General features: G+C 50.8%; 1 protein-coding gene across 1 annotated transcript; it reads right to left on the minus strand.

Annotated features, from left to right (window-relative positions):
- Nucleotides 1-3,035: 3,035 nt before the first annotated feature.
- On the minus strand, nucleotides 3,036-10,145 carry RMI2 (RecQ mediated genome instability 2). Its single transcript, XM_003124595.5, has 2 exons — nucleotides 9,839-10,145; nucleotides 3,036-5,755 (listed from the first exon to the last, which is right to left on the minus strand). Exons 1-2 carry the CDS (start codon nucleotides 10,140-10,142, stop codon nucleotides 5,607-5,609), a joined length of 453 nt encoding a protein of 150 aa, XP_003124643.1. The 5' UTR covers nucleotides 10,143-10,145; the 3' UTR covers nucleotides 3,036-5,606.
- Between the last annotated feature and the right edge of the window lie 5,296 nt (nucleotides 10,146-15,441).

Here is a 15,441-nt window from a genome sequence, read left to right on the forward strand (position 1 = left end):
CACAGTTCCTGCTCTGGCCCTCGGTTGAATTTGCATCCTTCATCAGGAGATGTTGAATGATTCTCATAGGACTATAATTTCAGATTCTGCCCAAACCACATGAATCTTTTATTTTGACTCAGCCATCTCTCCCCTTTTCCTCCAGTTCTGTCTGTCCTTATCAAGTCTTCCCAAGCTTGAGAACACTCCCAAACAAGCTGGCAAGCACCCTCAGGCCGATTATAAACAACCTGGGATGCTTGATTCAAAAGGCCCTCCTAGGAGTTCCCGTCGTGACACAGTGGTTAATGAATCCGACTAGGAACCATGAAGTTGTGGGTTTGATCCCTGGCCTCGCTCAGTGGGTTAAAGGATCCAGCGTTGCAGTGAGCTGTGGTGTAGGTCGCAGACGTGGCTTGGATCTGGTGTTGCTGTGGCTCTGGTGAAGACCAGTGGCTACAGCTCCGAATCCGACCCCTGGCCTGGGAACTTCCACATGCCGCAGGAGCAGCCCTAGAAAGGACAAAAAAACAAAAGTCCATCCTAGGTTCCCGTCGCGGCTCAGCAGGTACCGACCCCAATTTGTAACCATGAGGACGCAGGTTTGATCCCTGGCCTAGCTCAGCAGATTAGGATCCAGTGTGGCTGTGAGTTGTGGTGTAGGTCACAGTCGTGGCTCGGATCTGGTGTTGCTGTGGCTCTGGTGTAGGCCAGTGGCTAGAGCTCCGAATCCGACCCCTAGCCTGGGAACCTCCATGTGCCCCGGGTGCAGCCCTAAAAGACAAAAAAATAAAACATTCTTAAAAGGAAAAGCAAAACAAAAGGCCCTCCTAGACTTGGCCTGTGAGGGGCTCTTTTCATTTGAAAACACTGGAGTGCAAGGGGAAATTCAAAAATATGGTGCTTCTGCATGTACATTTCCTCTGCCTTCCTACCCAGAACCCAGCTATTCGCAAACATCTACGGATGTGTGTGCTATGCATGGACGAAGGTAAAAAAGTAAGACTCAGTCACATCACCAGAGGCCCCTCCGAGGACAGATACCAGGACCCTTGAGAACAATTTACGTGCCCATCTACAGATCCGCACGGGGAAGGGGCCTCTGATTCGGTTCCCCGGTACTTCACAGGCTGACCTCCAATCCCAAGGTCAGAAAGACAAAGGCAGGACCAGGAATGCAGCCCAGGCGTGCTAGGCTCCTCTCTCCCTCGTTCTCACCAGGCAGGAGCCCCTGAAAGTCACCCTTTCACAGGCTCCAAAGGTCTGCTAAATGTAGGTCACTATGGCCGAAGACGCGTGTTTTCACCTTATCCTGACACACAGGCAGTTGCGCAGTGAGTCTGGACCGTGCCTGGGGTTTAGCGACGCTGGCCCCAGGCCATGTGGTGGCCCAACAGATCTCAGGGCCACGCCGTCAAGGCTGGACCCCTGGGGTTGAAGACAGCTCTCTCTCCTCAGCATCTCTTCCAGATTCTTTTCCTCCTCACCAGTAAATCACATACCGACAGGCCAGGAGACAAAGCATTTGATTATTTCATGCAGTCATTCCTTCTCCTTCCTGCTTCACCTGATGCATAAGAATTTTGCGGTACAACTTCAGTTTTACAAGAATATGCAACAGAAAGAAATAAGGAACTCAGTGATCCACAACCAGCTAAATGAGGGTTTTTTCTCTCTCTCTCTCTTTTTTCTTCTAATGTAAAGCAGTTCCAAGAAAAGTGAAGTCACAGCCCAGGGTGCTTATTTTCAGTTCTTAGAAAAGAGCAAATTTCAAAAGGGAAGCTTTGCAGCCGGAGCACACAGCCTGCCCTGGTCTGGCCAAGGTGCTTGCTGATAAACCAACTTTGATTTGGCATCAGAAAACCAAAACCCCCGCCCCAGATGCGTTTTCATTCGGTGATGTCAGGGAGGAAATGCTCGCCCAAACAGTGAGAGTTCTTCATGTTCAGGGAAACCGCAAGGGCTCCACTAACAGCTAACTTGCCCAGATGGCGCACTTCCAGCTCGGAGCCACCGGGAGCTGTCGGCAGTCTGCGGGATCCACGGGGAAAAAACACCAGACACCCTTGTGTCCCCACCTCCACACTCCTTGGGTAGTTCACTGCCCAGATGACGACACAGGCCCAATCAGCAATTTTCAATCAGGCATTTGTCGCCAGAAGTTAGGTGAGGATAAAGTGGGCAGGATATGATATGGGTCTCGCAGCCAGGGTCAGTCTTGCAGCAGAAGAGTGGGCTTCAGACAGGGGAGCCCCAGGAAGACCGACTTCAGTTTAAGGTCTTAGGGAGCCCACCACACACCCAGCTCAAGAGCTACTATTGGGGGCGTTCCCATCGTGGCGCAGCGGAAATGAATCCAACTAGGAACCATGAGGTTGTGGGTTCGATCCCTGGCTCAGTGGGGTAAGGATCTGGCGTTGAGTTGTGGTGTAGGTCACAGACACAGCTTGGATCTGGTGTTGCTGTGGCTGTGGCGTAGGCTGGCAGCAAAAGCAATGGCTCTGATTAGACCCCTAGCCTGGGAACCTCCATATGCTGCAGGTGCGGCCCTAAAAAGACAAAAGACAAAAAAATAAAAAATGTAAAAACAAAAGAATCCTTTAAGAGAGGTATCATGGACTACAGCAACATTAAATGTCAACGTAATTAAACTGTAACTGGTCCACTGTCCCAGCCAGGAGGAGCCTAAGTGTGACACGATGATTCCACACCATAGGGGGTCCTAGCTGGGATCCTGGAACAGAAAAAGGATTGTTGGAAAAACATTAAAGAAATCTTAATAAAGGATTTGGGTTGATAACATCTCAATGGTGGTTCACTAATTGTAACAAATGTGTCATATTCTTGTAAGATATTAATCAGTAAACTGGGTGCAGGCGCAAGGGATGTGGAACTCTTGGTAGTGTCTCTGCCATTTCCCTGTGGATCCAAAATTATATATATATATGTATTTTTTTTTTTTTAAGAGGCAACCGATGGATGTGCATATGAACTTACTGCTCCTCCCAACAACAAACATTTGGTGCCTACTATGTGTCAGGCATGTGTAAAAGCAATTTATACCATCTTCATTTATTCATCACACCAGTGCTGTGAGCTCAGTACAATCTGCATTTTATAGATGAGGAAAGTAAAGCACAGAGAAGGTAGTTAACTTGCTCACAGTCACACAGCAAGTTTAACAACAAATGAGGGCTCGTATTCAGGTCTTCATGGTGCAGAGCTCCGGATGAGGCTCAGCAACACTGCCCGAAAACCCCCAATCTCTGAGCACAAATCGGCTCAAAGCAAGCTTCAAGCAGTCAACAAACCCAGATCAGTAATAAAGACAGTGCACACTTTCCAATTTCCCCACTTTTAAAAGAAAATGCTAGCATTTAAAAATACAGTACATCCAAAACACTGACAACACCAAACACTGGTGAGGCCGTAGAACAGGAGCTCCGTCCATGGCTGCTGGGAAGGCGAAGGGGTTCAGCCGCTCTAGAGGACAATGCTGCAGACTGTGTGTCTCCCCGCAAGTGCTAGACTGTGTCTCCAAAATGCTAGACTGTGACCCCAAAGTGCTAGTGTCCCCCCAAGTGTGAGACTGTGTGTCCCCCAAGTGCTACAGACTGTGACCCCAAAGTGCTACAGCCTGAAATGTGTCCCCCCCCCAAATTCCCACGTTGAACCCTAACCCGGTGTGATGGATGGGATGTGGAGGTGGGGCCTTTGGGAGGTGACGGGGATCAGGGCCCTTACAGGAGACCCTGGGGCGCAGTCTTGCCCCTCCCGCTGGATGCAGACAGAGAGAGGACAGGCGTCTGTGAAGGAGGGAGCAGCACCTTGACCTTGGGCTTCCCAGCCCCCCAGAAGTGTGAAGATTCCTGATGCGTTTCAGCAGCAACCTGTGGTGTGAGTGACAGCCGTCAGAATGGGCTGAGACACAGTCTGGCAGGTTCTTATGAGGCCAGACACAGGCTGACCAGACAACCACCAATTGTGCTCCTGGGCGTTTATGCAGTAACTGTGCGTCCACACAAAACCCGCCCAGGAATGTTTGCAGCAGCCTTGCTATTAATGAGGAAATGCTGAAACCGGGAATCGAACCCGTGTCCTTCAATAAGTGAATTGGTAAAGAGACTCTGGTGCATCCACACAGCGGAGGAGGATGAGTCAGGAGAAAGAGAAACGAGCGCTCAGGCTACAGAACTACAGGGACAAACCTTCACTGCACGTTGCTGAGCAGAAGAAGCCGCTCTGAAAAGGCTCCGTACGTGGGATTCCAACCACACGACATTCTGGAAAAGTGAAACTATGGAGACGCACAAAGATCAGTGGTGGCCTGGGGTTAGGGGGAGGGCAGGACGAACTGGGGGAGCTCAGAGGATTTCTAGGGAAACAAAAGTATTCTGTATATTTTAATGGTGAACACATGATATGATTGGGGCCTTTGTAACACGCACTGAACTGCACACAGCACAAAGCCTGGCCGTACCGTAAATGATGGGCTTTACTTAATAAGACTGTATCGGTGCCGGCTCATCCATTTCAACAAACGGAGCGCACCCCGGCATGATGTTAACAGCAGCGGAAACTGAGGGAGGCCTCTGTGGGAACTCCCGTACCTTCTGCTCTTTTTATCTAGAGATGTCAGCTGGCTTACAAACCTATTTGAAAAACATACAGCCTAGAAAACAATGTATTAGTGGTAGAAATCAATAGCCCAGCAAAACTCTACAGCAACGAGGGCTGCCCGGCATTTACAGCGCGAGGGAAAATGGATGTTGGGGAAGCAGCCGAGAGCAGCAAGCCAGCACTCAATGCAATCACAACAAAACCCGGCGCAGATGCTGACCCAGGACCGTGTCTCCCTCCCAGAGTCTCACCAAAAGTTTCATTCGTGCCTGGAAGTCCTTCTTAACCTTGACTTTGGTTTCAACAAGAAACTCTGGAAGGGTTTCAACATCCCAAGTGAAGGAAGAAGGGCAGGCTTCACGGTCCCCACCTGCGGGGAAGGGACCTTCCCCCCAGGGCTGAGCGGCATCCGAAGCAGGAAGAGGGCTGCGTCTTTGAGAGGCCCCAGGGCCTGCAGCTAGAGAACACCCCGCTGGACTTGCAAACTGGACATGGAAGTTGTTGACGGGGGAGCCATGGAGCCATGAGGTCATTCCTTTTCCATGCAGCCTGTTTTCCTGCCCAGAACCACACTTTAATCTCCGTGGGCAGAGACCGAGATTCAAATTTTGCCTCGTAAAACTGGGTCGTGGTGGTCATGGAAAAAGCATCATCACTTGTAAAACTTGGCAAATGCGACGGGAGATTCCTGGGTGCTTTAGGAAGAGAGCGTTAACCCATGTAAAGCAAAAAAAAAAAAAAAAAAGAAAGAGAGACAGAGACAGAGACAGAGAACCAAACGAAACATCTGCTTTTCATCAGCAAACAGTCAAAGCAAGGGGCAGCAGGGGCTGAGTTCACTGATGTGTCCCAGGATTTAGAAATCCTACATCCGGACTTCTTGGAGCTAAGCTCTCAGATATGCTTTTGAGAAATGTATACTGAGTGGTGGCCATGAAATCCAGATGGTATAAGAACCGGAGCTGTTTCAGTGTTTCGGCTGCTTTTATGGACGGTTCCCACACCATCTAAGGAATATTCCTGTGTAAATCTTCCACTTCCAGCTCCCACATGCTCTCGTGGAGCGGATTATCGGAAAGGTCTGTCATCTTCACAGCCTGCAGGCAGGGCTCAGGGCTGCAGGCCTGAACCACTCCCATCACCATCACATACTTTCCTGGAAGAAGAGAGGCCCGGGCGGTAAAGTTCACAGGCACAGAGAAAATAAATAAAGATAAAGAGCAAATAAAAACAAAACAGAGACCCAGTCCTTGAGAGGGCTTAACTTTATCAGAGAGAGGCAAACAGGACACCCAAAAATGCAGAGAGAGATAGCAAATTGCCAAGGCAGCTGGAAATCGAAATACACAACGTGACAGTCAGAGCCACATTGAACCTGGAGAGTGACCTCTGTATCTTCTTTGATTTCTGGTTTTATTTTATTTTTTGTCTTTTTGCCTTTTCTAGGGCCGCTCCCACGGCATATGGAGGTTCCCAGGCTAGGGGTCGAATTGGAGCTGTAGCCACCGGCCTACGCCACAGCCACAGCAACACGTGATCCAAGCCACGTCTGCAACCTACACCACAGCTCACAGCAACACCGGATCCTTAACCCAACGAGCAAGGGCAGGGATCGAACCCACAACCTCTTGGTTCCTAGTCGGATTCATTAACCACTGCGCCACAGCGGGAACTCCTTGATTTCTGGTTTTAAAATGTTAAAAGTCACAGCACCCTGCCATCACGCACAAAGCTGTCAAGCCCAAGGTATTGAAAGAGACATTCGCATCAGAGGAGGAGGTGAAATTAGGCTGCTCTAAAACAGGGCCAGAAAACTCAGAGCTGTTCCCTTCTGGTCCCCTGCTCAGTGCCAGAGTCTGGGACCAGTCTCTGCACAGGACTGGGCCTCTTTCCGCAAAAGACAACCCCTGACAGCCCCAAGGCCATTTTCCCTTCATGACGCCAAGAGGGCTGGGCATGGGGGCAGCACCCCACGTCACCCTGTTGTTCCAACAGCCTGAGACCAATCCCTGCCACCTCCTGCCACCAGCTGGGCACCCGCAAGCAAATCAACAAGAGGGCAGGCTGCCATCACAATGATCTCATGACATATTAACCACGACTTTCTTCCCATTCCCTTGGGGAAGTGGCTCTCTCCTTGAAAGCAAAACTTGGCCAGTCTTAACCACACAAAACTCAATTGTGTAAAAAACCCCAAACACAGCAGGAAGAGCAGGCACGCTGCCAGCCCCCCGCTGCAGCTCCTGCGAGGCCGCTTTAATCACATTGCTTCCAACATCAGGGCTGGGTTTGCACTTGGGCCCTGCGGCTCTGACCAAAGGAAGCCAGGCCAGCAGACACCTTACCCTCTGGTCTTCAACGCCCGGCTCTATGGACTCAGGGTTCCTGAACCCGCCTCTCCATTCTACTTGGGCAAGTAACACGGGGTTCCTCGGCGATGGAGACTAGTTCTGAAAATACACTTGCCATGTGCTCTGAATGGCCCTAAAATGCTGGTAGAGATGGAACCTCAGAAAATGACTGCAGACCCAGGAAAGGAAGACCAAGCCCAGAGAGAGGCCAACCAGAGGGATAAATAGGAAATCCATCCAAAATCCAGACACAAAACCTGCCCGTACCAAGCTGTGTAACACAATTAGACAGATGAATTCAAACACCTGAGCCCTCTCAGAGTTCCCGTCGTGGCTCAGCAGTTAGCAAACCCGACTAGCATCCATGATGACGCAGGTTCAATCCCTGGCTTCGCTCAATGGGTTAAGGATCCGGCATTGCTGTGAGCTGTGGTGTAGGTCACAGATGTGGCTCGGATCCTGCGTGGCTGTGGCTGTGGCATAGACGGGCGGCTGCAGCTCTGATTGGATTCCTAGCCTGGGAACCTCCATATGCAGCACCTGCGGCCCTAAAAAGACAGAAAGGCACCCCCCCCAAAAAAAACCGAAAAAACAAAGACCTGAGCCCTCTGCTCCCGAAATTAGACAATCTGGTTACTAGTCCGGTTCATTCTACCCATGCCCTCTCCCCATCCCCACACCCCCAAAGTCTCTCTTGACTATCCCCCCCACCTTCCCACCACACCCCTCCCTTCCCACAGGCCTTCATCCCCTGACTGCCCGGGCCTGGATCAGCGGTCCCTTTTCTGCACACATGGCGCACGCATACAACGCAGCGGTGTGTTTTAGGGGCTTATTATTCTGACTCCCTACATGAAGGCAGTGACTAACAAGTCAACCAAGCCCTGGTATTCATCAGCAAGAGGAAATGGCCAGGCCCAGGTATGCATCCAGGCCAGTGGGTAAATCAGATGGGTTCACCAACATGCAATGCCCACTAAGGTACCTACCAGTGCCAACCATATGCCAGGGCTGGGGCCTGATACAGGAGACAGTCCCAGACAAGAGCACTGCCGAGGAGCCAAGACACCAAACAGCCAAAGGCCGGCACCCTTTTCCTATAAAGGGCCAGATACTAAATACTTCAGGCTTTGCAGGTCATAGGGTCTCTGTCTCAACTATTCAAGCCTGCAGCTGTAACAGGAAACAGCCCCAGACAGTATCTAAACGACTGTGTTCCAATAAAACTTTATGGAGACTGATATTTGAGTTTCATACGCTTTCCCACGTGAAATCATCTGTTTTTTTTTCAACCATTTGAAAATGGGTAGGCATTCCCCTTGTGGCTCAGTGGTAACAAACCCAACTAGAATCCATGAGGATGCTGGTTCGATCCCTGGCCCCACTCAGAGGGCTAAGCCCTCTGCAGTGCCATGAGCTGTGGGTGTAGGTGGCAGATGTGGCTCCGATCTGGCATTGCTAGGGCTGTGGCGAAGGCCTGCAGCTTCAGCTTGATTCGACCCTTAGCCTGGGAACTATGCTGCAGGTTCTGCCCTAAAAAGACCAGGGGGGAGAAAAAAAAGAAAGAAAGAAAAAAAGAAAAGAAAAAAGAAAGGCAAAATAGAAAAGGTAAAAGATATTTTTAGCTCCTAGGCCGTGCAAAGAGAGATGAGGGCTGGTCATTTGCCTACCTTGGGCTAGGCTAACACTGCAATCAATGGAGGGCAGACAGAGGGGGAGGCTGAGGGCGAGGGAGGGGTGGGCGACACGTGCGCAGGCGCACTGCATAGCAAAAAACAATGGTCACAATTTTTTGAACCCTATGAGCTAGGAGCTATGTTAAGGCCATTTTTAAAAAATGTACTGAATCCACACATAGGCAGGAATTTCCCCTTTGGAAAGAGGTCCAGAAAGATTAAGCGAAGTGCTCCAGGGAGCTCAGTCAGAAAGGGTCAGGGGCGGGAAGCTCAACCTCCTGCTGAGAATAGGGGTCAGAAAGACAGTCCCCACCCTGCCGTAGTCTGGCTCAGTATTTCTCAAAGTGTGACCCCCCAGGCCAGTGGCGCCCGTAGGCCCTGGGAGCTGGTTAGAAATGCAAATTCTCAGCCCCACCCAGATCTACAGTCTCTGAAACTCTGAGGCTGGCGCCCAGTCATCAAAGGTTTTAACAAGCCCTCAGGGTAAGTTTGCGCACCACTGGTTTAAAAGGAAACGGCAGGGGAGTTCCCGTCGTGGCTCAGCGGAAACAAATCCAACTAGGAATCTTGAGGTTTAGGAACCATGAGGTTGAGGTTCAATCCCCCCCGACCTTGCTAACTGGATTAAGGTGCCGGTGTTGCCGTGAGCTACGCAGCTCGGATCCGGCGTGGCTGTGGCTGTGGCCAGCAGCTGTAGCTCCCAATAGACCCCTAGCCTGGGAACTTCCATATGCCTCAGGGGCAGCCCTAAAAAGGATGGATAAATAAATAAACAAATAAAGGAAACAGTGAACTAAGGCTCAAGACAGCTCCATGAAGGAGGGGTACAACAGGACTCCTCATTCCTGGGGTTCAGGAGAGCTTCCTTAATCAAGGTACACTCTGAGTCCAGACCTTAAGGATGAACACAAGTTCCCCACTGTGATTATTCCAAAATGTGACAGGGGTGGGAGGAGGAGGAATCACCCCTAGGGAGGGGAGTGTTGTTACAAACACAGATGCAGGGCTCGTGGCGTCCAAGAAAGACCTGTAATTTACTTTGAACGGGGCAGCAGGTGATGCTTATCATCAGAACAGCTTGGGTGGCGCTTAGCTGGAGAAGAGCAGGAAGGAAGGGTATTCAGGCGGGGGACCAGCGAGGTAAAGACCAGGCCCCGCCCTTGGGCGGTACAAACCGAGAGGGTCATCCGCGGGTTCGAACCCGGCCATTACCTGGCACGAGGCAAGGCCGCCCACGCGGCACCCGTTCCAGGCCGCGCACCGAGAAGGCCCCGCTCGGGTCCCGCAGCCGCGCCTCACCGCCGCCCGCCGTCTCCACCGTGCCCTGCATCCACACGGCCGCCAGCTCCAGCGGTTCGCGCCCCGCCGCCGCCCGCGACAGCCGCCACGCTCCCGGGCCGCCCTCCGCGTCGCGCCGCAGCTGCTCCGCCAGCACCTTGAGCGGCGGCGACCGCGGCAGCCTCACGGCCCCAGGGCCGCCGCCGGAAGACGAGTCCGTGGACGCCGCTGCCGCCATTCTGCCCCGCCGCTTTCCCGCCAACTTTGATAGCGCCTGATCCGCGGCCACCAATCAGGGGCGCGCAGCCGGGGCCGACCAATGAGCGGCGCCGAGGGGCGGGGCCACCAGACCGCGCGGCCCCCAGAGTGCGCATGCGTATGTAAAGTAAATAAACGCCCCCAAGCCGGGAACGAATGGATGAAATGAATTAGAAGAGAAAAAAAATGAATGAAGGAGAAGTAAAGAACTCCTTGTTTCCACGCACCTCAAAATTAGGCATGCACGCAAGTCACCTGGAGAATGTGAGTATTCATCTTTACATCGCCTAGCATAGAGCGGTTCTCTGGGGCCAAAAAATACTAGAAAATACTGAAATGAATAGTTGCCATGATGAGGCATGTTTATTGAGAGGAATCGAGAATTGAGTTGAGAGATAAGGCTGTATAAGTTTTTAAATATATATGTTTATTTATATTTTTATACACAAATATTGTTTTGTATAGTGCTTTTACTTAATAATAAACATCTTCCCATATCAGCAACTATCTCTCTGCTTCCTCTTGACTGACTGCATAAGATTCTGTTTGTCTCATCATCTGCTTGTCTGCATGAGGTTCTATTTGTCCCTAGAATATCTAACCAATCAGTATTCTATAGGTGGACATTAGGCTATTTCCAATTTTTCACTTTATAAATCACTAATAGGATTTAGTGATTTTTACAGCTAAATCTTTCTACACATGTTTCAAAATTACTTCCTAAAAAATTGCATGGTCCCAATCAGCAAAATCCACAACCTAAACCAAGCAATCTTTTAAATCAAGACCAGTTGTCAGGAGACTGTCCTCCCTAGGCCTCTAGCAATACCAGATTTACAGAGAGTATTCAGTAAGAGCTCAGTTTTTAAAACAGCCAAGACATAATTAAGCTCGGCTCTGTCCTAAGAGCTTTGTCATGAGAAGCCCATGTACCCCCCTCAACACACCCTATAAGGACTGTTCTACAAAGGTGGGGAAACAGGCTCACAGAAGCTGGTGGCTTGCCAGTCCCTCTGGCAGTAGCCTCTGTGGGGTCCTGGCCTCTATATCTCAGCCCTAAGTTTAAGGTAACCAGGCTCCTAACTTGAAAAGAAGCAAGGGTTTTAACCAAGAGAGAATCCCACCCCTTCAAGCCTGGTGGGTCATCACTGGCCTTCTCTAAGGCCTCTGAAGGTCAGGAAAGCGATGGGGAAGGGAGCTGGAGTAAAGGCCTGGGAATTTCCCACCATTCTCTTGGCCTTCAGATCCTCCAACTCCATGATGTGTTGCTGGCAGAGTGAACTTTCCAAAACACACGTCTGAACACATCAGTGCCCAGCTTATAACCTGAAGGTGTAATCCCAGCATCTGGAATGTGAGCATTCCAGGTAGAGAGAAATGTACTAGAAGGGCCCAGAGAGAAGGGAGCACAACACACTGAGCCAACTGCCAGGATTTCAGAAGAGCTGGGACACAGAGTACAAACCCAGGAGTGGGAACAGACGAGGCTGTACTTGCATAAGCCCATTTCTTATCCCCATTTGACAGATAATGAAACTGAAGTTCAGGGCAATGACAAGCCTGAGGCCCCATGATGAGTGAGGGCTGGAGCCACGACTCAACCCAAGTTCGAATGACCCCAAACTTCATGGTCCTTGAACCATAGATGCCATCTCACTGCCCACACCACGGCCCTCCTCCCCATCACAGATGTCTCCGTACCTTTGCTCATGCTGTTCTCTGCTTCATATGCCTTCTTGCAGCTCTCCCAGCTGCAGCCTGGCTCAATCACCCACCTTCCTGCCACCATCAAGACTGCTTCTCTTCAGGGAGCTTTTTCTTTTTCTTTTTGTCTTTTAGGGCTGCACCCATGGCATATGGAGGTTCCCAGGCTAGGGGTCCAACTGGAGCTGCAGTTCTATGCCACCAGCCACAGCAACACAGGATCCAAGCTTCATCTGCAACCTATATCGCAGCTCACGGCAATGCTGGATCCTTAACCCAGTGAGCGAGGCCAGGGATCAAACCTGCATCCTCATGGATACTAGTTAGGTCCCTGACCGCTGAGCCATGATGGGAACTCCCCAGGGAGCCATTCTTGAGCCCTGGAGTCAACCTCTCCCTTCCAGACCAGGGTGCTAACACCCCTAACCCAGGGTTCCTCAGCCTCTGCCCAGTGGCATTTGGGGCTGGGTCAGCCTGTGTCGAGGGAGCAATCCTAGGTGCCTTGCGGGATGCTGAGCAGCATCCCTGGCCTCTTCCCAGGAGATGCCAATAGAATTCTTCTCAGGGTGACAACCAAAAGTGGCTTCAGACATTGCCAATGTCCCCTGCAGGGCTAAGTCCCCCTTGTCGAGAGTCACTGTCCTAGTCTGCAGACTGACTGCATTCTGTCTTAAACCATAAATACTTGAGTCTGAGTCCATTTCACCAGCAGACCAGGGGTCCAAGCTCCAATGCCAACAGCAGCCAGGCGGGTGACCCTAGTGTAGCAGTGACACATGGGCCTTCATATGCCCCCCAAGAAGGGACCACACTCAGCCACACCACCATGGGAATGTGGGTCCAGTGTTGCCAGTTCTGTTTTTGTTTTTGTTTTTGTCTTTTGTCCTTTTTAGGGCCACACCTGCAGCATATGGAGGTTCCCAGGCTAGGGGTCGAATCAGAGCTGCTGCTGCCGGCCTACACCACAGCCACAGCAATGTGGGATCCAAGCTTCATCTGCGACCTACACCACAGCTCACGGCAATGCCGAATCCTTAACCCACTGAGCAAGGTCAGGGATCGAACCCGCAACCTTATGGTTCCTAGTCGGATTCATTCACCACTAAGCCACGACAGGAACTCCTGCCAGTTCTGATTATTTAAGAATTTTAATGCATAACCTCTACATTTTAAAAAGTGTTAGCAGAGTTCCCACTATGGTGCAACAGGATTGGCTGTTGTCTCTGCAGTGCTGGGACGAAGGTTTGATTCCCCTGCCCAGTACAGTGGGTTAAGGATCCGGCATTGCTGAAGCTGAGGCTTAGGTCCATCTGATCCCTGGCCCGGAAGAGAGGGTCTCAGGGCGGCCAAAAAAAAAAAAAAAAATGTGGGGGGGAGTTCCTGTCGTGACTCAGCAGAAACAAATCTGACTAGTATCCATGAAGATGTGTTCGATCCCTGGCTTTGCTCCGTGCGTTAAGGATCTCTTGTTGCCGTGAGCTGTGGTGTAGGTTGCAGATGCAGGCTGGATCTGGCGTTGTTGTGACTGTGGTGTAGTCCAGCAGCTACAGCTCCAACTTGACCCCTAGGCTGGGAACCTCCGTATGCCACAGGTACAGCCCTAAAAAGACCAAAAAGAAAAAAAAGAAAGAGAAAGAAAGAAAAAAAATTTTAATTAAAAAATAAAAGATGTTGGCAATATATACAATTCTAAAACAAGCCAACCAGCAGAGGCTCCGTGGCTCTGAAAGCAGCCATGGGTGACCATGGCCCAATGGCAACCAGGCAGCAAGCATGGTCCCTAGAACGCAAGCTCTTGTCGGGCACCTAAGCAGGTTGTGTTTTAGCTTGTATGAAGCTCCTTGGTACTTCCTGCAAAATATCCAGGAGCCAAGTGTTTCACCAGCTCCAGGTATTGAAAAACTGGTATCTGAAATTACTGTCATGAGAAGACGGCTGCGGTCTGTCAACATGCTGAGTGAGCCTCCCTCCAGGGAGAATTCACCTTCTGCACCTGCTGCCCTAAAGCAACCCTTGTGCAGCACCTTCCTGGGCCTCCGTTTCCAGGTGAGATCAAAGACCCTTGGAAGGGAGTTTCCTGCCACCTGAGGACAAAGGTAAGGCCAGGGGAATTCTGGGCATGGCCTCACTCAACCTATGCATTCACCAGTTTCCTAGCAGATCAGGCCCAAACTGCTCATAGGTACCAGGAATAAAACGAGACCCGAGAAAAAGGGTTCGTTCTGGCAGATTATCCACACAGTAACATCTTCAAAATGGCAATTTTTTTCATTTTTCATTACCACGTACTAAGCACCACGCCAGGTGTTTCATGCACAGTGTCTGCGACTCCTCAGAACAACCCTAAGATGCAAGTGCTTTTATTAAGTCCATTTTACAGATGGGGAAACTGAGGCACGGGCAGGTGATTGAACTGCCCAAGAACCACACTGGAAGCTCCCTGGTAAGAGGTAGGAGCAGGGATTCAAAGCCCCACCTGGAACAAAAGGTTCCTCTTCTGTGTCTTTCAATAGTTGGGACCCCAGGTAAGGTGGGTCCTACCCACTCTTCCTGGGTCATCACCAAGGTGAATCCTGGGGAAATGTCTTAAGGGACGGGTCATATCCCAAAGACATGGAGTTCGCGTTGTGGCGCAGGGAAAACAAATCCGACTAGTAACCATGAGGCTTCGGATTCGATCCCAGGCCCTGCTCAGTGGGTTAAGGATCTGGCATTGCCGTGAGCTGTGGTGTAGGTCGCAGACTTGGCTTGGATCCTTTGCTGCTGTGGCTGTGGCGTAGGCCAGTGGCTGCAGCTCTGATTCGACCCCTAGCCTGGGAACCTCCATATGCCGCAGGAGCAGCCCTCAACGAGACCAAAAAAAAAGATGGGGGGGACGTGTTTTAGGGAGTTCTCTGGTAGCCTCGTGGCTAAGGATCTGATGTTGTCACTGCTCTGGCTCTGGTCACTGCTGTAGCACGGTTTTGTTCTCTGGCCAGGGGACTTCTACATACCATGGGAGTGGCCGAAAAAAGATATTTTTAACCTTACTTCACAAAGTTCATGATAAGGTATGCAGAGGATGAGCGGATGTACAGAGGTCTGCAGCTTGCTTTGAAGGTCAACAAAAAGCAAGGCAGATGGATGGGTGGCGAGGGGACAAAAGGCGACTAGATCTGTGCAAAGGCGAGTAAATCCTATTGCAGCGTCTAGGTGGTGGATACATGGGGTCCACGGCACAACTCTTTTTTTTTTTTTTTTTGCCTTTTAGGGCTGCTCCCTCGGCATATGGAGGTTCCCAGGCTACAGGTCTAATCGGAGCTACAGCTGCTACCCTACACCACAGCCACAGCCATAGCCACATCAGATCTGAGCCGCATCTGCGACCTACACCTCAGCTGTGGTGGGCAGCAGTGGGCAACTGATCCTTAACCCACTGATCAAGGCCAGGGATGGAACCTGCATCCTCATGGATGCTAATTGGGTTCGTTTCCGCTGCACCACAATGGGAACTCCCCACTGTACAATCCTTTCAATAATCCAATGAGGCATTTCCATTGTGGCTCAGGAGTAACGAATCCAACTAGTATCCATGA

This window comes from Sus scrofa, chromosome 3, assembly GCF_054392235.1.
Source record: "Sus scrofa isolate SSC_HxYL_T2T_F1_AM1 chromosome 3, Sscrofa_HxYL_maternal_Yorkshire_Landrace_v2.0, whole genome shotgun sequence".
NCBI classification, from domain to species: Eukaryota; Metazoa; Chordata; class Mammalia; order Artiodactyla; family Suidae; genus Sus; species Sus scrofa.

Bases quoted from the DNA above. Each gene is read 5' to 3' on its own strand.
- RMI2 (XM_003124595.5), bottom strand. From the start codon at position 10,142: ATGGCGGCAGCGGCGTCCACGGACTCGTCTTCCGGCGGCGGCCCTGGG. The intron at 5,756-9,838 runs GTAATGGCCGGG...CTCTTCTTCCAG, and splicing joins GCGGCCTTGCCTCGTGCCAG to GAAAGTATGTGATGGTGATG.